Source organism: Pseudorca crassidens, chromosome 4, assembly GCF_039906515.1.
Source record: "Pseudorca crassidens isolate mPseCra1 chromosome 4, mPseCra1.hap1, whole genome shotgun sequence".
NCBI classification, from domain to species: domain Eukaryota; kingdom Metazoa; phylum Chordata; class Mammalia; order Artiodactyla; family Delphinidae; genus Pseudorca; species Pseudorca crassidens.
Window position 1 is genome coordinate 142613333 of NC_090299.1, and position 24900 is coordinate 142638232.

Sequence of the window (24900 nt, forward strand, 5' to 3'; positions counted from 1 at the left end):
GTCTTGGAGTGAAACAAGTATAGCCAGCTTATAAGTTTGACGTCTGCAATTACTGTTCATTTTCTAAGCTTTCCTGGGGATAAAGGCATGTTAAATTGTCTTTTAGTGACAGGAATGACTTTTTCTCGGCCAGATTACTCTCTTTTGGTTCATCAGTTAGATATGTATTCTATTTAATTTAGTAGCACAAAAGTTACTCATTCCAACTTGAAAGTGTCCATCCTGGACATTGTATGTGGTCAGCTTCATTATCTGACATTATTATTAAAAATGTGTTTGTGCTACTAAAGCAAGCTTTAATACTTATCTTTTTTAATGAATTATTCAGGTCATCAAATATAATTTCTAACTTGCTTAACCTAATTCAAGTCAGCATTTGTAGAATGTCAATTGGGTCAATATTAGCTCAGAAGAAAAAATTAAAAATCAATGAATATCAGGGTGAACATTTTAATTTTTACTCTTTAACCTAAACCATTTCCTATATTTTGAGGATTTAATATTAAAGACTCACTTTAAAATATTTAGTTTTTCAGAATTGTCCCTAATCTATACAACTATGTACAACAAAAATAAAAGGACCAGCTGCACTATTTCAACAGAAGATTTGACCTTGTTTTTCCTATAGCTTAAGGATTAAGTATAGCCCCAATGGATGAACTGTACATCATTTTCAAAAGAAGGTTTTCTGGAGGATAATGCTGAGTGTACAGATTCCTACTGTGACTGAAACTAGTGTCTATTTAATCTTATGCTCAAGATGGCCTTTTGTGACCAAATCGCTGTGGATTTAAAAATCAAGAAATTTTTAAATCAAGAACTGGCCTTGACAAGGAAAACTAGGAGTAGAATGTTACTGATTTTTTTTTTTTCTGTGAGAGAAGTCAAAGAATCTGGTGCTATTATGAATGTTAGTAGATTTCAACATCGTTTTGGACAAAGGGAAGTATATATATAAATTGCAAATGAAGAAAAGTAATAAGAAAGATCTTCAATTCCTTTACACGAAGCATATTCTATAGAGAACCTTATTTCTGGTGATTTAGGAACAGGGGATTATTTAATCCTACTCTGAAAGAAAGACATTATATTATTAGTAGTTTGGTTTGTTATAGGAAAGAATTGCACTGGGGAAGATTACTTAGAAGAACCGTCTTCTTCAGGAGCTATCACCACAAATAAAGCTGGAAATGTACCTCTTGTACTTTTTGATTAACTGTTAATATGTTGTCTGTAATGAATAACCATACTTGCTTGATTTGCAGAGTGGAAAACAGTGTGTCTAGGTCTTGGAGTTAATGCTTCTTAAAGGTACAATGGATTGGATATATTTTGTAACCAACATATATTTACCTAAATAGATATACATCTTACACCTACAAAATATAATCATGAGCTGATTTAGGTACAAATCTACAATTTTTTTTTGAAACAATCACTACATCCCCAAATATGGATTTGAACATAGAACAGATACAGAATAGTTTTCCAATTAACACCCTCTAAGACAACCACTCCCGTGCTCCAGTGACTCTCCAATACTCTCAAAGTAGAAGCCCAAGTACACAAAGCCTGATGTCATCTGAATCAATGGCCCTCTCTGACTTCACCTCCTTCTAAGCTATTCTTCTGGCCCCTTGGAGCAGGCCCTTTGCATCTGTGGTTCCCTATACCTGACCACCCTTCCCCCAGATACTGATGTAGCATAATCCTTCTTATCCTCCTGTCATCCTCTTTGCTTCAATATCAAATTCTCAGAGGCTTACTTCAACAAGCCCATTGAAAACGGCAGCCCTTCCACATATACTTCAATTTCCTCTCACTGTAAGTTACTTTTCCTATAGTATTTGAGTTCTGATATACTATGTAATTTATTTATTTATTTATCATACCTATTGTTTGTTACCTGGCTCCCTTCACTAGAATATAAGTTCCATGAAGGCTTGAATCTTTTTATCAGAAGGTAGTCCCAGGAGTTTGAACGGTGCCTGTCACATTGTAGACATTCAATAAATGTTGAATAAACGAATGATCTCAAATTTGGATCATAAATACTTAGTTTTAGGGTACATAAAACATGTTTAGTCTGAAAGGTAATGTTTTTCTCAATTTATAAAAGTGTTTGTAAAAGTTACTCGGTTGACTGAACGGGTATATATCACAGAGGAATTCAGACATATGTAATCTGGCTCTCATATATTTAATGATGTCTAATGAAAAAATGCATTTTCTAATAAAAATGATGTAATATGATTCTAAATAAAACTTCTGTTTGTTTTCTCAGCAGAATAAACTGGTCTTCTGGAAAAGTAACAAAGATGTTTCACTTATTGCAATACTTTTTATGACAATGAATGCACGACAAACTTAACACTGCCTTTGTTCAAGACAGCATTGAATAAAGGAAGTTTATTCCCAATGTAAAAGTTGTAGACAGTAGTGCAGTTAATTAAGAGAAAATGTCAATAGAACTTAACATTGTCACAGGATAATGGTTCCTGCTGCTAGATATATGTCAAGAGACAGATAAATAAGATGGAGTGATTTATTAAGCAGTGCCACACTCCAGGCAATGCATTTCTAGAAGATTACAGCACTCCTTGGGTGGTGATGTAAGGCAGAGGACTGAAAACTAAGTGTCTTTAACTCTTTGGATAGTACAACAACAGTACAGAAATGTGGTGATTACGGACAGTCCCTGCTGATACAGCAAAATTATTTTTATATTTAGAAAAAAAGAAGAGATTATCATGATATCATAGAGGCTCTAAGTTAAAACAGAATCCCATCAACAATCTTTCATGAATTTGCAGATAACTTAATTATGTGGAAAAGTCATACTATTCCGAAATTTTAAAGGCCGAAAAAATTAAGATCACGTCTATTTAAACTACAGACTTCTTAAAAATTCTGTTTCAGGCAATAAATTATTACTGATTTAAGAACTTGGTTATTTTTCTAACCAAAAACTGTATTAAAACAGTTTTTGGAAAAACATCCAAAGGTCTTTTATTCCTTTTCAATAATTTAAATAATATAATCCAATTTATTTTTAGATTGTTAATATTGATTAAATAATATCACAGAAGGTTTTAACTTAGAATCAACCTTTTGAATACTGGTATGGCATATTCTTTGCTTCAAATGTAACTCAGAATACTATCATGTGCTTTGATTTTCTCAAAGTCACAAGTTTCACTGGTTACTGGAAAATTGTTTTCATCTTAAAATTAACCTTATATCTGGTATTATACATTACGACGCTGCAATAATAGAAAATAATAAGAAAATACAGTTAACTATATTATTTATGACTTTCCCATGCATTATATTGCATTTCAAAAGTATTTACAATATAAGTATTACATGTATGTTAACAATAGAAACCATAGTTCAGTGATGTTCTTAAGTTTAAAAGCATTCTATCAGGGAAATAAAAATTTTGGCATAGTATTTAACATAGATTATATCTATATAATAGAAAAGATCGCTTTTAGTTTTATTAATGTATTGAACAGTCAAGTCGTTATTGGCATTCTAAACTCATAAAATATTCTGGTTTCTAATAGTGGCATTGTGAGTATACTAAAATAAAAACTGAAATATAATTCTCATCATCATAATCATTTTTATCTGGAAAGGGTCCATATGGTTCTAGACTGCCACCAATGGCAGTTTTTGAAGATTGCTTAGTTTAGGAAAATTAGCTTTCTGTGTGATGTTTATGCTTAATTATGTGCTATTTTAGCCACAGATCTCAATATATATTCCAAAAACAAAATACATATATTCACAGGTTTTATAAATTAGTCCCCAAAAGATTATTTAGTCTTTTTGAGCCCCAAAGAGCTGCATATATAAATTGGAAGCATCCTGAATCAAAACTTATAATTCCATTCAATTTGGTTCATTACTTTGTTGCATCTTTGGCCATATTATGCTACAGTTTATTACAAGTACATGTGGTAATGATGTGCTTACATAGGGAAAAATGTTCTTGTAGCTTTTCATGTCTAGTTGAATGACATAAAGTTATTATGAATTTGTTAGTGTATGGTTTTTACTGTAAGCATTTTCATTAGCTGGACTGGCTTTCCTAATACACTTCCTTATGCCTAATTACAACATGCTTCTTTGAAATACTGCTTATTTTCTGTGAGGTAATAATGAGTATATAAAGCATTAAACAATGTGGCTGATTTCATCTCTTGCTATGAATGGCAAAAATAGTGAGAAAATAATAATTACAATGTTGAGTGCCTTTTTTATGTCTTGCACACAGTTTTAAGTGTTTTATATCTATGAACTCTTAATTTTTCAAACACCTGATATAGTAGGTAATTATTATTTGGGGAACTAGAGCACCTAGAGGCTAAGAAGCTTGTCCAGCATCACACAGCTAGTAAATGTATAGATAGTTCAGTTTAAAACTGAACTGTCTCTTAATCAAACACAAAGATATGAAAAGAGTTGTTTAATTAGATATTTGTATTATATAATCATACAATCTTATAACTGAAAGAAAAAATTTAAATAATCTGACTCTTTTATAGATCAGGAAACAAAGATCAAGTGAATTAATGGGCCAGTTCATTTTTTCCATTGTCACTAGGCAAAGAAAAATTGGTTCCTAGTCTGTGTCCCTCTCTTTAATAGGTCATGACTCGGTATGAATTTGATCTAATCGTAATGCACCAGATAGTGGCCTATTTGTTAACTCTGCACCCGTTGTGACTTGGGCTTTCCTCAGTGTGATTATTATGATCTTATGATGGAGCTGTGTGTTTACTAGTTTGTTTCCCTCATTACATTGAAAGCTCCATGAAGACAGATACCGCGCTGTCCTATTCACTCTTGTGACTAGATAAATAATTCTTATTTAATATCCAAGGAGATGCTTTCTAGATAATGAATAATTTTAAATGGTAAAGGCAGAGGAAATACTTTTAGGAAATGTTAAAGCAGAGTTTAAACAATGTATATTATTAATGGTTAGAAAACAACTGAAGCAGACAAACTGCACATCTGTCCCAAATGGAATGTTAATTTAGAGTCTGAGAGACAGAGCTGTAAATATAAAGAGACTCTATAAAGTTTGGTCACCCACAAATCAGAGAGCAATTTTACATGCCCACAGTGTGGAAGTATGGATTATGCATTGGTCTTTTGTTACATCTTGATGCCAAAAAAGAACAACTGTCATCAAGAAAGTAGTTTACAAATAAGAAACACTGATATACATGATGAAATATACGATGCTAATTTTTACTTTATGTTATGCATTGGAATTTCTCTGCCTTACAATTGTGAAAAGTTCAAGTTAAGGCCATGCCACATTTAAGGGTATTTAACAAAAGTATCACAGGACCTTATTGCCCTGTTTTGTAGACGGAAACAGGAATCCTAAATTTAGCATTATGTGTGTTACAGTTAGCTTATAAGTATGCATTTTAGAGACAGGTTAAGTGGTAAAAGTCTTATTTTTCAAAACATAATTTTGTTTTTAAAAGCTTTGGTAAGTTTTCCATATTTTTAGAAATATGACCATCATTATTAAAGTTCTAACTACATATTCTAACTACAGGTGAAGGGGAAAATGGAATGAGGTCAAACAAAAACTGAATTCCCAAATTTACATTCCAAGCTGATTGTCCGTACTATCCTTTGATCCCAATACTTTAACTTTGATCAATCCTAAATCACCTTTAGAATAAATTTATCTTTGGAGATGCCTGGCCCTATTCTTTTGTTTTTCCCTAGCTCACCTGTGTTTGTTTGTGTATTTCCTTTTCAGTTTTACTGAGATATAATTGACATTCAGTACTGTGTAAGTTTAAGTTGTAGAGCGTAATGATTCAACTTATATACATCATGACAAGATTGCCACAACAAGTTTAGGGATTATCTATCATTTTGTAGAGATAAAAATTTTTAAAAAATTGTCCTTGTGATGAGAACTCTTAGAACTTACTATCTTAACTTCCACATACAACATTCAGCAGCATCAATCATATTTATCATGTTGTACATAACAATCCTAGTACTTATTTATACTATAACTAGAAGCTTGTACTTTTTGGCTACTTTCATCCAATTCCTCCTCCCTTCACCCACTGCCCCATCTCTGGTAACCACAGTCTGATCTCTTTTGCTATGAGTTTGCTTGTTTGGTTTTGAACTATAATTGACCTATAACACTATGTTAGTTGCTGGTACACAGTGATTTGATATTTCTATACATTTCAAAATGATCACCATGATAAGTCTAGTTACCATCTATCACCATACAAAAATATTACATTATTATTGACTACATTCCCCACACTGTACATTTCTGTCCCTAACCTTGTTACTTAAGCTGAGGGGTACTGTAAAAACACCAAGTACTATGAAGATGTCAATGCTATTTTAAAGGATTTATGACACCTGTTTTTTTATCATTTAAACTTAGATTAAAAAAATGTATTTTTTTACATCTTTATTAGAGTATAATTGCTTTACAATGGTGTGTTAGTTTCTGCTTTATAACAAAGTGAATCAGTTATACATACACATATGTTCCCATATCTCCTCCCACTTGCGTCTCCCTCCCACCCTCCCTATCCCACCCCTCTAGGTGGTCACAAAGCACCGAGCTGATCTCCCTGTGCTATGCGGCGGCTTCCCACTACCTATCTATTTTACGTTTGGTAGTGTATATATGTCCATGCCACTCTCTCGCTTTGTCACAGCTTACCCTTCCCCCTCCCCATATCCTCAAGTCCATTCTCTAGTAGGTCTGTCTTTATTCCTGTCTTACCCCTAGGTTCTTCATAACAAAAAAATGTATTTTCTTATAGCATTTTGGGAAAGAAGAGAAACCAACTCAGAAAATCTTAAGACCACCCTTCAAGTTTTTAAAATGTTTCTTGAAAGCAACTCTTCTGTTTTATTAAATACTAAAATAATGCTTTTAATTATGGTATGTACTCATAAGTAGTTCAGAAGAGTCAAGAACATGTCGTTCACACCAGTTCTTGTTCTATAAGCATTTTATGAGCAGAAATCTGATTTGTGCCTCATGTTCCTTAATTACTTTTACCTCTTTGAAAACCTAGTTTAGCATGGAAAGGATTTCCTGGCTCAAACCATAAAGAGTTGGTATTAAAATAAATGAAACCCAGGGGCTATCTCATGTATATAGTTTATGGAATAATTGCTTCGGAGCTCATTACAGTTCACTGGGAAAAACTAGTGGATTCACATCTTAGCGTCATGGCATTGTTTTCTGGTCACACAGATTAGTCACACCCCACACCTATAATGAAGGAGTTTAAACAGTCTTTGAAAGTATGAGAGTTCATCTTTTTCTTTGGTGTTGAAGAATTCTGGTGATAAAAAGAAAGAAAATGAGCAGCTTGTTATGTTTTAAATCAGCATGAGGAAATTCTCAAGTAGATGTGACAGCATTCAGAGTACTTGGCTCTCCCTTCGTTAAGGACTGCCTATAATAATTAGCAACAACAGAGATGTTGTTCTCACCTAAATAAAAATTACAGAGAGCCTTTTTGAGTTAATATCTGTAAGAACAGAATATAGAAAAAAACTTGTCTCTATAGTCCAGTTAACCTGTCACTGGGAATTACTCTCATTTTCTCTGTGTTCATTAGGGTCAGTAAACAGCAGAGCTAGTCAATATAATTTTTGTTATATTCAAATTGAATGTGAAATATCAGATAACATTACAAAGGAATGGCGTTAGCTACTGCATTTCAAGGCTTGAATCCTTTGGGGTTTTGTGACTAGGACATTGGCAAATTTCGTATATTTGATATCTACACTATTAAAATGGATGTCTTTTTGAGTTATTCTCAAAGTTTTAAACAGATGCTTTCTCATCAACAATGTTTTCTGTTGCCTAATTTGATAGAGAAGAATGTCTGACTCTTCTTTTTGTGGAAATGAGAAAGTTGTGATTCTCTGTAACACTGCAATCCTTCTGGCAGCGGGAAGAACTCTTTATTTTCTTCCAAAAATTGTCCTGGGATCTCAAAGCCAGTGGGTTGCCTTTGATGTAAACTCTTGTGCAGCAGCCACCAGGTTATCTTCTACCATTCCTAAAGGTCCTCTTTATTCATCACTAGCAACTGTGGAACTATTTGATCCTTAAGAAAATTACCAAAGGAACTTTCCCTCTTTACTCCTTTCAATAATTCCGTCTGCTCCTCTCATCAAAAGTGGTTTATTTGGTCCCAATTTGGCTATGGCCCACTTACATGATGTTGAACATTCCTGCAAGGACTGTGTCTTTCTTATGATCATATTCAAAATATCTAGGTTGGGTATGGCATATAGTACATCCAAGGAATATTTATTAAGCCAGTTAATACAGTTATTCCTTGTTTTTCTTTTGTTCTTTGTGTTCCTGGCGCACAGCTGGTATATAGTAAATGCTTGCTGGTAAACATATGTGATAGCCTGAAACATTTTACGTGACTATAAATATTTATGCTTCATAGAACCAGACCATCTGAGGTAAACTCTGAAATTTCCCTTTGCAAGTAAACAGTAAACAAATTACATACAACCACATGTGAGAACAAGTCACAGAGGCCCTTCATGGCCCAGATGATATTAAGAGCCACTGACCATAAACTAAATATCAGAGATCTTCAAAAATCAAGCCCCAGTTTTTTTTTTTTAAGTATGTTGATTGCAGAGAGATGTACATAGGCATGAAGATAAGGGAGGATATGAAATGGCAACAAAACTTGCATAAAATTGGTGTCTCATTCATGCATTAAACTGCCTAATTCACAAACTGTAATGTTCTAGCCAAACAGATGTACTAAGTTTATCTCTATAATGGACCATACTGATTTTGCACAGTTGGATTCCCTAAGCTGTTTTTCTGGAATGCTCTGAAGTTACAGAGTTTTTTTAAAAATCAGGATTAGTAAACAGCTTACGTATATTTAACATTTTTCTGCTTTTAGCTGTCCCTGAACTCTTTTTTCAAACATCTATATGATAATACATGAAATGCCCTTTTATTCCTACTCAATCTAGTCTCTAGTGGCTCATTAAAGACCGTAATTCTGAAATAATTCAGAAATATTACTGTACTTCTCCTTAAAAGACTATATTTTTATTAGAAATTATCACTAATTCCAAACTTCATTGCCTGTGCATGGACACTTCATTGACTGATTCTTTTTTTCATGGGGTTTTTGAAGTCTTTTCTTAATTTATTTTTAATCAAAGTGTAAAGATACTTTCAGTACCTTTTAATGAATTCACCTTTTTCATTGTTAGCAGGTGGAAGAATAGCAACATTTCAGAGATGAAGTAGTTAATCATATGCAATTCAGCATGATGCATCATTATGAATTCGTATAAATGTATAATCAACCCACAGGCTGTACAACTTATTTAAGGGAGCAGTTGAGATAGAAAAGTGCTTAACATATTTATAACTTTTGATATCTGAAGCCTGTTTACAGACTAGAAAAGCATGTAACCATATGGATAATTTTATTTATCTTTTTCTTTTGGGTGTTCTCCAAAACTTGCTGAAACTGGGCCACCTGGAGACAGAATTCAGAAAGCCAGTCCATAAGCTTGTCAACATTCTCAAAAGTAAGGCTTCAACCAATGGGAAACCTTACTTATAAGTTTCTCATCTTAGCTACTTAAGAAAATACACCAGTGGAGACATTCTGGATAACTTCCTGTTTGGTTTAAGTGAGTTTAAGTCATTGGGCAATAGACTGTAATCTAATAAACACAATGTTGCAGTTAATTCCATGCTTGATTTAGTTAAGTATTTAGCATTTATTCACTTATTTAGTTGATCAGTATGCATTTATTAAACACCTAATACATACAAGACACTGAATTAGGCAAAGAGACTATAAAGATAAACAGGACACTAACTTGTGTTCAAAGGACTCAGGTGGAGACAAAAGAAAACGCAAAGACTTCCTGAAGGAAGTGAGATCAGAATAAGAACTAGAGGATGCACAGGAATTTGCCATATGAAAGCAGAGAGTGGGCGTAGAGATTAAGCAATTGGTAATAAAGGCATTTCACGAATTGAAAAGAGTAGAAGCAAAGGCAGAGAGGCAAGACACAGTCTTGTCTTCTGTTCGAGAGACAAAAGCAGTTTGGAATAACTGGACAATTACATGTGAGCCATGAGTGGTAGGAGATGAGAATCAAGACTGGTGAAGACCCAAACGATGGAGTATTGTTCATGCTCTAAATAACTTTAAACTGTGGGCATTGGGGAGCCAAGGAAATATTTGAAGAATGGGAATTATGTGGTTAGCTCTCCATGACAGTGATAATTTGAGTATATGTGTAAGTATGTGGAGCATATATTTGCAGGAAACAAAATTGAAAAAGAAAGACCTATTATGAGATTCCTGTAGCTCAGATGAGAAATGAGATAGGCCTAATCTAGGTAAAAATCCAGGTCTTATCTCTCTAGGTGAGAAGAGATTTCCAATCCTAGAAATAAGTATGAAGTAAAATTTGCATGACTTATAGTTGGATATAAGGGATAGAAGGAAGAAAAAATCAAAACTGTTTTCAAAGTTTCTAACCTGTAAGTCTGAGTGGTTGCTAATGCATCAGCTAGAATAGAGAACACAAGAGGCTATAAAGGTTTAAAGTGCAAAAAAATCCAATTATTGGCATGTTGGAATTTGTGGTATCTCTGATATATCCAGAGAGTCTAGTGAGAGTATATAAAACTAAAATTCAAGGATGATATAGATTTGGGAGTCATCTAGATTTTGGTAGTTATTGAAACCATGCACAGAAAAACTAGATGGAATGGGAAGAAGTGAGATAAACAGAGAGGTTAGTTACACGTAGCTTTACCACCTTCTATTTCTAGTCAGTACTCATATTTATCAACATCCTAGTTATCTATCCTCATTTATTGACAACTTTGGCACACGGCTTATTTTCTTTCTCTCTAATCCAAGCCAACCATCATTACAGATGGCTCATCTAATCCTCTGGATTCTCAGTTGGTCAGCTTTGAAGTTCTTCACCAACTCTTCAGGAATCCACATCTACACACCTGTAACTTGTCCTCTACTGTTTCATCTCAAAAATGTTAGGCTCAGGTGTCCCATTTTGTCAATACAAACTTTGAACTATCTCACACTGATATTTCTACAGCTGTTCTTTGGCCTCATCAAGAACTCTACTCTCTCCCACTACCACTTTCTTACTTTCCAGTCTTACTCTCTATTACACTGTGATTATTGGTCTTTCTATTTTTTATTGCTCCATATACCCTAGAATCTACTATTTCAACCACCGTCTTGCTAATAATCTAAAATAATCTGCCTTGTTATCCTTTTCTCGTGTGCCTAACTATCCACAGCTGAGACTAATTTGTTTTTATTTACTGGGTAAACACTTACGTGATACTTCTATAAGTTACTGTACCTAAGAACTTCACATTTTAAAACCATTTAAATTCTCATGACAAAGCCATGAGGTGGCACATCCAGAGTGTTTCCTGCAAGAGAAGCTCACACCATCATACAAGTTTGTGATCCCCAACCTGGACTAAAAAATTCTTCTGTTTCACTGACTCTTTCCCCTATTTTGGGGACACGCTTTATAGAGAAATCAATCATCATGGTGTGAGAAAGCCAAACTATCCTATGGAGAAAGGCCGTAGAGGAAAACTGAGGTCACCAGCTCTCTGCCAGCATTAACCACCAGACGTGTGAATGAAATGAACAAGCCTTCAAATGAGTTCAGCCTCCAGACTTTGGGCTGTCTAGCTGAGGCTTCAGACATCATTGAGCAGAGACAAGCCAACCACACCATGTCCTGTCTAAATTTGTGACCCACGAAACTGATAAGTTTTCGAGGAATTTATTATGCAGCTCTAGTCACTGGAATACTACCAATAACAAGGTTATTGCTAAATCCAATGAACACCTTTCAAGTATTAATTTTACTTGATTCTTTGAAATGTTTAACACTGTCAACCAATCTTCCATATTCAAATATTGTCTTTACTTGGTATATATACCACTAGATGGTACACATGGTACTTGCATCTTTCTTGTCACTACTTATTAGTTATCACTGAAATCTCATCTACCCATTCCTTTCCTTAGGGCTCTGTCCTAGGCCCTCTCTGAGTCAGTCGTCCTCAATCAGGAGTATGCAGTTGAGAACAACTACTCTGTACGATCTTGTTCACTTCCATGGCTTCAATTATCTCCTACATGCCAATATCTCCTCAATCTGTTAGCCCAGATGTCTCTTCTGTGCTTCTGACAAATATATCAAACCATTAACAAGCATTAGAAATATACCCCTGGATATTTCACAGATACCTCAACTCAAATGTACCAAAATGAATGTATCATCTTCCACATCACACCTGCTCTTCTTGATTTTTTTCCCCAGAAAATGACATCGACAACCAATACACGTAATTGCCCAATCCAGAAACCTAGGATAAAATTTCACCTCCTTTTTCTCCTTCAGTACCAATCCCCATAGCACTATATAATTTACCAGGTTCTATAGATTCCAATTCATCAATACCCTTCTCTTGATTCCCAGTGTCATCTTACCTTTGTGCAAGCCACGTTTACTCTTTATTTAGTTATTATAATACTCTGATAATTTGTTTCCCTTTCCACATTGCTCTCTTTCAATTTTATCCATACTATAATCACAATGTTTCTGATTATAGTAAAAATTTAAACATGCAATTTCCCTGTTTAATACCTTTAAATTACTGATAATTTCCCTGAAGATCAAATTCAAACCCCTGATAATAACAAATATATCTTCAGCCTCATCTTTACCAGCTCCATAGTCTATTCTGCATAGTCTATTCTGATTTCTCCCTCACTTCTTGGTCTTAAATTCTGTCCTACCATCTATGTATCCTTTCCCCCATCCTCTTCTTCAATAAGCTCTTTGCATAGTTACTTCTGTCTCTGTTTATACAGTACTAATTCAAAAAGCCTTCTTTGCGACATTAAGATATATTCACCCTCTCCACGACTATGATCTCTAACAGTCTCTATCACACGTGGATTTTACATGTTTGCATCCCACAAGACTTGTAGCTCAATGATGGCAACGACTCCCTTGCTCCCAACTGTATACTCAGTGCCTAGCAAAGTTCTACTTAAATAAATAGCATGGATTAAATATCTACTAGATTAGTGATTAATGAATGGACCAAAAATATCTGCGATAAAGATACACAGATACAGAAAGGTAGCGGGAAAAAGCATGCTTACAGAGTTTTGCGGGATAGATTTTATGTGAGAAAGTAGAGATGAAAAGTCTAGACAAACCTTATGATTAGTTAAATGAGAATAGAAAGAATGAAATTTAATGGAAGATCCAATAGCAAGTGTATATAAAAAGTAAGATGTTATTGAGAGTTGTAAATATTAAGGCAAAAGAATCATATGTCTCCATTGTGACACCTATGTCTTCTCTTCAATACATATGACAAGTTTGCAAGAAACTATCAATCCCCTAAGTATTTTATTATTTCATTTTCTATGATGGCAGTAGTCTCAAGTAAGGGGCTCAATAAATATTGTTCTATTCTGAAACAATAAGAGTCAAGTAATTACCTAGATAAGTTTAAAGAGTAGGCAGATTGACTACTGAATAACACAACAAAGACATTGTTTAGAATATGATGAAATTATAAGTTAACTGGTAAAAATTATATATTAAAGTGAAAGATAAAGCGTAAATTTCTTATCAGAATCTTAAAGTCTTTTCACTGCCAATGAATATTTTTAATACATGAAACAATGTCTCTCAACAAACAGCAAGTCTTAACATCTCTTATACACATAAATAATTAAGCAATATCTGCTCTGGTAGTAAGTATTTTCATAAATCTCAGTAAGTATTTATCTGAGAAATAGAAAGGCTATTTCTCAGAATCGGAGCTTGGGAAGGAAAATCTCCTCTTGAGTTTCTTGTGAACCTTACCTCTGACATTCATCTTTGGCTTTGTTGATAAAACTGAACTTACATCAAAAGATACTGTACCATTTTTTACTGAAAATCTGCTGTTTGAGATCCACTAGAAAAGAGCAAGAAATGTTCTTTTCTTAGCATTGCTGTAAAGACCTTTAGAACACTTACTGATGTCAAGACACAGAACGTTCTTAACTGAATGCATGGCATATGAAACATCACATTCCTTTTTTGTACTGAAATATATATATTTTCCTTACCTTGCTGTACAAAGGATCCATACACAAACCACATGGAGTTGTAGAGAGTGGTAGAAGTCATCGACCCCATTTGTAATCTTGGGGGATTAAGCCAATTCAAGAGGTAGACCAGTAGACCGACCAGAAGAACTGTGCCAGCAATGCAAGCCCATAGTGAGAGATCAAATGGTGCAAGACAGGCAAACATATCCACTGTCTTTTCAGCCCTTCGAAGTAGGACTCCCACTGAGTAGTCCATGTAACGTGTTGTAAAGTCCACCACATTCTCACGGTCTGGGGTGATAGTCAAAGCAGAAATCCCTATGTCGGCCCTCTGAGAAATTGAAAGAGACAGGAATACATTAACAGTGTGAAAAACAACTTGATTTGTGGCACTTTAGCTTGCCTTGAGGAAAATAAAATAGATGCCTCAGGCAACATCTTAAGCCTTTTTACATAAACTGAAAAACACTGCAGAGACTTCTTAGAGAAGACCTATATGTGAATTTTTCATTTCCTACTGTAAATCTTGGCCCACCAGAGTTAGACAAATTACCTTGTTCATATTATCAGTGCATGTGAAATCAGTGAAGAATATTTCAGACACAGATAATGCCTGAAGGAAATTGTCTTTTTTCCTTGGGTCATTTTATCAAAGCCATCATTAACACAGTAGCAAAGGTAAAACTTATTCTAAAGAATTCTTCCTGAGAAAATGTTCCCAAGATATTCAACATGTTCTTAACATCTAAGTTATCAAAAAAAAAAAAACCTCAATGTGGCATTTCACCCTTGGTTTAGATTTCTCTGGATCAAAATTTATATTATTGGCTTCTAAATATATTAGAGTTTATTAGAGATTTCACAGCATTAAGTTATAACATCATACACCAGGGGTTGCTACCATAATTTTATTTTTAAACCTCGAAATATTTTAATGAACAATTAAAGATTAAGGAAACAGATAATTCTTCTTGGAGCAATAACCATTGTTCTCAGTATGTGTCTCGGATTCTCAGTGTTAGCACTCAGAACCACACAGAGCACATGCTATTTTACTTATATAAGGCACATGGCAGAATTGCAGTGACAGCACATAACAAATGACTTCACATTTAAATTCTATGATATGAAAACATATTTAAATATCTAAAAGATGCATCTTATTTGAAATAATTATCTGTGGCTGTGACTAAAGCTGTGCGAAACTCCTTTCAGACAAACACAAACAATAGTAAATTGAACATTTTCATTATTCTTTTTTTTTTTTATAGTTTGATGAAAGAATATAGAAACTGGTTTTAGTGCCTTTGGAGGAAAAAAAAGGACATGAAAATTAACATGCCTAGTGGAATGCTAAACCAATTCCCATACATCTAGTCTCTGAAGTAATAACAGCTGCAAAAACAGTCTAGCTAAAGTTAAGCATTGCGTGTATGTGTGTGTGTGTGTGTATCAGCCCATCTATACAGTGCTAAGTATTTAAATAACTTTTCTCATTTAATCCTTACAATGAGTTATGAATTACATGTTTTCCTCTCCATTTCATAGATGAAGAAACTGAAACTTCAAGAGTTTAAGTAACTCATTCAGTTCTCACAGTTAATAAGTTTAGAAGCCAGATATTAAAGCAATGTTTTTCTTACTGCAAACCCAGGGTTCATAATATAATCACTTTACCATACTGCAAGAAATCATTTGTTTTCCAAATGACTCATATTGTAAGCAATTAGGATAACTGGTTTTAGGAGAGTTTTTACCTTAAAAGAGTCTGAAATTTTGCTTTTCTTAATTGTACTATTTACACTGCAACAAGGCTATATTAACATAAGAATTATGAGTTTCGGATTATTAACTGAGAGGTATTAAAGTTAATAACTCTATATGGAAATGAATTTTCAGAGAAATAGTTATTGCTTTCAAGCTCATATATTTATTTAGCATAGCTTAGTTACTAGGAATTGGGTCTTTTCAGAAGGAAAATCTAACCTGGATCCTTAGCTCTCTAGTCCTACCTTTTCTGAGCTTCAGTTTATCTATTTGTGAAATGAATATAACTCTCTTTAGTAGGACTATTGTGAGCTGACTCATTTATCTCAATCTTAATGGTGAATAAACAACTCCTCAAGATTCAATTAGGCTCTCAAAAAGTACATTTCTTTTTTCAGGATATTAAAGTACTGTGGATCAGTAATTTACGAATTGATGCACTAAGGACCCAAAGCATTTTATGACTCAACTAAAGTCAGAAAATTCCACCTAAGGAGAGATTTGCTGACATGTTGATTGAATATTTGTAAATGTTCATAAATATTTTGCTAATAAATGTTTTACATTTAATGATTATGAATTAGAATAGTCACTATACTGATTTTAATAATAGATATTTGTATGTATCACAAAGTGAATTTCTATAATGTAATAAAGAAAAATATCTAGGGAAGATGTGCTGTTGTTTGTTATTGTTTTCTTTTGGAAAAGTGAACTGATTATTTTGTATGTGCTAAAATATTTATTAAATATAGTAATTGCTTGTCCTAGTTCTATGGAGAACTTCCTCAATGGACCAACTTCCTGGTCCACTTTCAACACTTGGCTATTCTATTCTCAAGAAGGAATTGCCAGTCTCCCTGTGGAGAGGATACTAGAATCATATAATGGGCTTTTTCAAACTGCACAAATGCATTTGCATACACACACGACACATCCTTATACGCACACATTTTCCTATCTCTGAGATTTGTATACACCTTCCTAAGGAAGTACCTCAATCCAGCCTTCAGAATCAGTGATATAGCAGACCACCATGCTTGATATGAGTACGTGATAGTCCTTACTTGTAGAGAAGCTGTACTGGAGCAGAAAAAAAAAAAAGGCGAGAACCACTGATTCAGAAAGATGGTCCTAAAACTTTTTGAATATGTCTAAGTAACCAGAAATGATCAATCACATGTATCTTTCTTCCTCCCTCCCCTCCCTTTCTTTCTTTCTTATCTTTCTTTCTCTTTCTTTCTTTCTCTCTTTCTCTTTCCTTCTATTATTAGTCTATTTATTTCTGTATGTATGCATACAGAAATGCATACATACAGAAATGCATGTGTGTATTTCCATGCATGTGTGTATGTGTATGTCAACTCACTTGTTCCGTTTCAACAATGACTTTTCAAACCATTAGCCTCATAAAACATTTAATCTTCTCACTTCCCCTAATTCTCAGATGACATTCACTGCTACTTTATAGAGAATCAGAAGATACTAAATTAAAATTCACACTTATTTCTACTTCTCAACCTATATCCCACATCCAGCTTATTCTATTTAACTTTTATTTGTGATACAGGAGATGTCTTCCTTTCTAATGCCAAACCTCCATCAGTAAACTTATCAACAAATCCCCTCCAGTTCAGATGCTTAAACTCCCATCTCTTGTATTCAACATCATCTACCAATTGTTGATTTCCCATGAAAAGGTTCTTTAACTCTTTCTCATTAAAATAAAAACAAAAAGAGAAAAACCTTTCCTTTTACTCTCTCTGACTTCTGACTCCCACTTGCTACCCTTTCTCTCTCACTTTTTCATAGTCAATTTTCTCGAAAGATTTGTCTGTATTTCCACACCTCACAGTCACTCTGGAAGACTCTTTTGTATTCATATTATCGAGTGTTCGACTACTCAGTGGACGCAGAGCTTCTTAATGTTTACACTATTGAATCAAATGGATATAATTTAGTGCTCATCTGTTTAGGCTTCTTGACAATATTTGACAGTGATGATGGCCCCCTCCACCATAAACATTATTTTCCTCGAATTTCATGTCATGATTAAGCCTCTTTCTCAGTTCCTTTTCAAGCCCATGTCGGCAATCCTCTGGACTTGGACCTACACCCTTTTTTCATATGAGATCTTCTGCCTAGGCAATCCCATTCATATCATTACCTCCATTGACTCCCATCTATACACATGATTTACAAAATTTACATTTGTAGATACAGAGATGAGCTCTGGAGTATATACTGATTTATGCAATTACATAATTGATATTTCTATTGGATGTCTCAAAAACATCTCAAATTTAACATGGCCAAGATCATACTAGAGGCATTCAACTCAAACCAGTCCTCTTCCAATATTTTCTGCTTCAGTGAAAATCTTCTTATGTAAATCTTAAATCTCGGTGATCTCATTATTTTTCTCAGTCTTATTTCCCTATCCTGTCTGTCACTTCTGATTCTACCTACTGAGAATCCTAATATTCATTCACTTCTCTACTATTTTCAGCTCTCATCATTGCTTTCCAGGGCTCCTTACGAGTCTACCTGAAATCTACCTTTTCTCATCTCTAACCTCCCTATTGCAGCCAAAGTGTTCTTTCTGTTGAGCACATCTGATCCTGTCCCTGCCACAATGTAAAGGTTTTCAGTGGATTTGCACTGCTTTTAGGAAAAAGATTAAAATCTTTAACAAAGCCTATATATCTTTGGATACACTATCTTCCACCTACCTCGACATATTCCTACTGGACCATTTTTCTTTCCAGCACTTCTTCCCAATGCATGATCTTCATACATGCTGATTGTACTGTCTGAATTGACCCTCCTGAAACTTCTTCAAGTAAACTTTTATTCATATTCATAAATCAGCTCAATTATCACTTCCTCAGGAAAGCTATCCATGGCTCTTTTGACTGGAATAGTAATTCTTTTTGTTTACACCATCAGAAGCCTGTATCCCTCACTTCCCTAACAGTATGAGAGTTGCAATTTTACATTATTTGTATGATTTTTGAACAATGAATTTTTCTACTAGACCACAAGCTCTGTGAAGGCAGGGACTGTCACTTTTGTAAAAAAATGACATGTTCCTGTATCAAGCACATTTGTCTGGCATAGATTCATGATTAATAAATACTTGTTTCATATATGAATGAAAGAAGATAGAACATTCACTAGATATTCATTACCCAATTCTTATAAATTATCTATTTCTCAGCATACTTGACGGAGAGGGAATTTTACAGAATAAAAATAAAATGGCAACATAAAAATTTGCTAAATTTTGTAGCAGTGACAAAAAATTTATATCTTCATGAATGCTTACTTCAATAATTAAAATCAAGTTCTTGGCTTATCAATTTATTTATGTTTATGTCATTTGCCACTAGCTAAGGTAATTGAGTCTACTACAGTATGTTTAATATATTACAAAATATTATTATATGTCAAGTGTTTAATGTAAAGGTGATTATTTGAATTGTGATAAGAAATAGCACTAAACCTGGAATATAGATAATTGTTTTTCAAAACTATTCTAATTACACAGTTGTAACATTTTTCTTGAAAGGAAATATTTACATTCTTTCAAGTCATGAGAAGGAGATGGATGGATAATACAATAGGGCATGACAAATACGCCACGTGATCATTGACTCTTAGAAGTTTACACTCAGAGAAGTTGGAACACATTTACTCTAAATTTAATTTGAAATAACTGATCATATCTAACAATTATCTAGTTTATGCTTGAACATAATGTTAACGACATTATGTTAATAATACCAATAGTTATACATTTATTTAATGTTTACTATATACCTAGTACCTTGTTACATGCTCCACAAACACTATATTATTTAATAGTATAACAAGCCCAGTTGCTAAGATGAACAATTTATATTTGCAATATTCTAATTAATACAAAGCCTTGGTGTTACTATGATTGATATATGCTTCTCTGTATCCTCTATTAAGTGTGTTAGCTTTGTTATCAATACATCACATTATAAATCTAAATAGATCTGTTCTACGACTATTCTTAAAATACCTGTCGAATGCTATCTTATTCCTTACTTGGAAATATTATTTTAAAATAAAAAATAATTTGCTTATTCAATCACTCTTCTCAAGATATGATTTCCATATCCCTCAAAATACTGGTCATTTGCCTGTGAACATAGTCCAATTCATAAATGTTTCCTCAGATGATAAGAATAATACAGTTTTTTAAATGACACTGGAGTCTGAATCATTTTTACTAGGTGAATTACAATTGACTTAAACTTAGGATTAAATGAATTTTCAAAATATTTTAAAATAAAATACTATCAATCCAGAAGTCCTCAGAAATCCTATGCAGTTGATTTTGAAGCAAAATGTTGGATCTTGTATTTATCTTTCATCAATTTCATTCTTTGTTTCTTTTGACCTTCACATCTATCTGAAATATTTTGAATCTTTACTATCAACCATTATATCAACGTTTTCTGCTAGCTCTGCATCATTTGGAAGTTTGAGAAGCAGGCCTTTAATTCTTCAATCATATTACTAGTAAAACATTGATGAAGAGTACATGGGAAAGCTCAAAGTATTGAAACTTGCCTCTAAAGTTCTACCCCCTTTGAAAACAGCTAATTAGTTAATACCCGAGATATGTTTTTTAATCACCTATGAGTATTCTTTACTACACTGTCATTTAGCCAAGTAGCTCTATATAGTTTTGTTTTGTTTTTTAATTTTATTTATTTATTTTTTGGCTGTGTTGGGTCTTCGTTGCTGTGCACGGGCTTTCTCTAGTTGTGGCGAGTGGGGGCTACTCTTCGTTGCAGTGCGCAGTCTTCTCATTGCGGTGCCTTCTCTTGTTGCGGAGCACAGTCTCTAGGCATGTGGGCTTCAGTAGTAGTGGCACGTGGGCTCAGTAGTTGTGGCTCGCAGGCTCTAGAGTGCAGGCTCAGTAGTTGTGGCAAACGGGCTTAGTTGCTCCACGGCATGTAGGGTCTTCCCGGAACAGGGCTTGAACCCATGTCCCCTGAATTGGCAGGCGGATTCTTACCCATTGCACCACCAGAGAAGTCCTCTATATAGTTTTTAAGTGTTTTGTAAAAGGCATTATTGAACTCAAAATATATGAATAATCAGATATTCATTTTATGAATAGCTAATGCCATCAAAAAAGAAAATGAACTGCTTACTTTTTTTTTTACCATCTACAACACATCTGATTAATAATCCATTCCATAATTTTACCAGAGAATAAAATCAAATTCATTGCTCTGTCAGAATAAATTTCCTTTTCTAATTTTGAATATGCCAACCTCCAACTATATAACAGCCCTCTTTTTCATGTTTTGTACACATTATCTATAGTAACTCATATATCACCTCAGGAAATGCATTTATCCCCCTGGGATATCGTTCATTTGGACGCGGAAATTCAAACTCATTAAAAGTGCCTATCATGAGCTTCAATTACTTTAAGTATTTTCCCCTTATCATTTCCACCTTAAAGATTTTTTGTGCAAAGTGGAAGGAAAATATTTACTGAAGAGCTTTAGCACACATTTAACAAGGACTAGGTCTATCTCTGCCTATTCAGCTTCTTAAACCATACATTTTCTTCTACTCTTCACCAAGTATGAACTATGCATAAATTTTAAAAATTTCTTGACAGCTTTCTTAAATATCATTTTATATTTTTTAGTCTTGAAATAATGTTTTAATGTAAAAATTTCAGGTTTGCTAGGGAGAAAGTAGACATTGAAGAAAGGTAAGAGAGGAAGAAAGGAAGGGGGGAGGAAGGATGGAAGGGAGGAAAGGTGAGAGGGAAGAAGAAAGGAAGAATGTGTTCGAGTTTTACATCTTCATTTAAGATATATGACATGACTTTGGGCAAGTAGCCAAACCATCAATTTAGATTACTCATCTGTATAATGAATAGACTGAAATTGGTAATATAAGAGCCTTTCCAACCTTGAAATTGTAATTTAAAAAATTATTTCTTGAGACCTTATATTACGATAATTCTCTATTTGCTAATATGGGAATGTAAATATTTTTGTTCTAAAGACTTTAAAAGACTTTCAAGTTTCAACAGACCTTTCTAAATAAATATAATATGTAAGTTGGGGAAAAGAAAAATAATCAAACTGTAAAATTAATCACAAATTATTAATTTTCTCAATGTCAAGATTTTATGCATTTCTTTGAAAGAAACACAGATATGTTATGTCACGGTTACAGATTAATATTTCAGTTTCAATTATAAACACATACTACAATATCCACTACTTTTCAAATATACCACTGGAAATGAATAAATATCGAGGTTGAACCAATGAAATTGTGGTTAAAGTAACTTTTACTCTGAAATTAAGATCATACTTAAAAATCCTAGAAAAATTTTAAGGAACAAAAAATTATAAAGAAAACAGTCAAATTCCAATAAGATGACCACTATTGCAACTCCCTTAATGTTATATCTGAGTTGCTTCTGTTTTGCTATATACATTCATTTCATTTTTTAGACTCCACATATAAGTGATATCATACAGTATTTGTTTCTCTCTGTCTGACTTAATTCACTAAGCATAATATTCTCTAGGTCCATCCACATTGCTACAAATGGCAGAATTTCATTCTTTCTTATGGCTAAATAATATTAAGAATGGTATTATTTTGATTATAGCTTAGCACATGATAAGCCATCTAAAAATCCAATTAAGACAAGTACCAAGGATATTTTGTTACTACTACTATTACAGCCACTACTATTTAACATTTATATAGCGCTTATTATGAGCTGAATACTTTTCAATATTTAATTCAATTAACCTTCACAAACATTCTGTGAGATAAATAGTATTGTTATTTTTATTTTATAGATAAGAAAATTGAGACACAGATAGATTAAGTAACTTGACTAAGGTCATAGAGCTAAAATCCAGGATTCCAATCTAGGCAGGCTGTCTCCAGAGTCAATGTGATGTGAACATAATTACTTCCTTCCTTCAAACAATTAGCCCATTACCTGAGTATTGTTCTAGAAGAAAGTATAATTTCTCTCCTGGCTTGAAATGACTCTTTCAGCATATGCTTAATTCATACAGTCACACATGCATACACACACACACATTCTGGGATTTCTATTCTTTTTTATTGGTCCAATTTCATACAGTTTTAATTGTTTTACCTTTATGTCAGTATCTACAGCTCAAGAATTTCTTCCTTTCCCTTTTTATCACCTTCAGAGTTTTTTTAAGCTAAAACCATGTAAATATATCTTCAAATGTATTTTAAATCATTCTCATAAATTCATAAATTCACTTTGGGATGCTGAATGGACTCCAAGATAACGTAATTTAGTCAGAAAAAAATATTTCAACAGTCTTTGGATATAATAACATACTTTTCTATTTATTCTAGTCTATTTATTGAAGTCTAATTTTTCCCTCTTTCAGAGTGCAACTATATGTGTTATTTTAAAATAACAATGATATTCTGTACACAGAACAACAGTACTGTTATCAAATTCAGGAAATTTACATTGATGCCATACTTTAATCTACAGTCCATATTACAACCTTGTCACTGATCCCAATACTGTCCCATCCTACAATTTAGTCCAGGATCATGTCTTGCGTTTAGTTGTTGTATCTCTTAGTCTCCTTAAATCTGGAATAATATTGGATCTATCTGTTCTCTAAAAGACTAGTTGAGTTCACCTGTGAAACACTCAGGCTTGGTCCTCCTTTGTGGGGTAATTCCTTGATAACTTTTTGTATAAATTGGTCTAAGTTCTTTACTCTTTATTTGATTGGATTAGCTAATGATTTGTCTTCTGTTGATATTTTCTAAGAACCAAGATTTAACTTATTAATTTAATTTACTTAAAAAATTATTTACCTTATTACTTTCTCCTTTTATTTTTATCTTCCTTATATCTTCTGTTAAAATTTGCTGTATATTTTTTTTAGCTTTTGAAGATGGAATTAAATATATTTATTTCCATTTTTTTCATTTTTATTGATATGGGTTTTTTTTTTTTTTTTTTTTTGGTATGCGGGCCTCTCACTGTTGTGGCCTCTCCCATTGCGGAGCACAGGCTCCAGACGCGCTGGCTCAGCGGCCACGGCTCATGGGCCTAGCCGCTCCGCGGCACGTGGGACCTTCCCAGACCGGGGCACGAACCCATGTCCCCTGCATCGGCAGGCGGATCCTCAACCACTGTGCCACCAGGGAAGCCCTGATATGGATTTTTAAGACTATGAATCACTCCTTTAAATATTCTTTATAGATTCATATGTAGTGTTTTCACTACCATGTCTTAAAAAAGCTCTGTAATATATATTTGTATTTCTCCTTTTCCCAAAAGTTGTTTAATAGAAGCTTTCTTAATTTCAGATGGAAAAATTTTTTAATTTTGGTTTTTTTTTCTAGTTTTATTGTATTTTGATCAGAGAAATTTAGTTGTAATATATCCACTCAGTGGAACTTAATGGTGTTTTCCATGAGACCTAATCCATGACTGATTTTTGTCAATGTTTATGTGTGTTTTAGAAGATAGTATATTATCAGGATTTTGTGTTTGATATATACACAAAAGATATATTTCATTATTTGTTATTTATTATTATTTGAATTTTTTATATCTGTGTGTTTTTCTCTGTGGTTTGTTTTTGCTACTTTTTTCTTTTTAGAAAGGTTTGTACTTTTGTTATAGTGGTTAACTTTATATTTATACCTTTTATAGTGCCCTTACTCCCCATTTTTTTTCACTTAACCTTCTTTCTGTTTTTTTTCTTTGTTTTAAATGAAATAGGTGACTTCCACTTATTTTCTATACTAGTTAATAATGATATTCTATTTTCCCCTTTTTTTCCCTGTTTTTCTCCCAGTGTTTAATAAGACC

The 24900-nt window shown here is 33.5% G+C and overlaps 1 protein-coding gene across 3 annotated transcripts in view; it reads right to left on the reverse strand.

The window, feature by feature from the left end:
- GRID2 (glutamate ionotropic receptor delta type subunit 2) overlaps nucleotides 1-24900 on the reverse strand; it is a 1388195-nt gene that overhangs the window by 296308 nt on the left and 1066987 nt on the right. For all 3 annotated transcript variants that reach the window (XM_067736951.1, XM_067736950.1, XM_067736949.1), the window contains one exon: nucleotides 14241-14553. In XM_067736951.1, the coding sequence (XP_067593052.1) occupies nucleotides 14241-14553 (313 nt within the window). The remainder of the gene's footprint in view (nucleotides 1-14240; nucleotides 14554-24900) is intronic.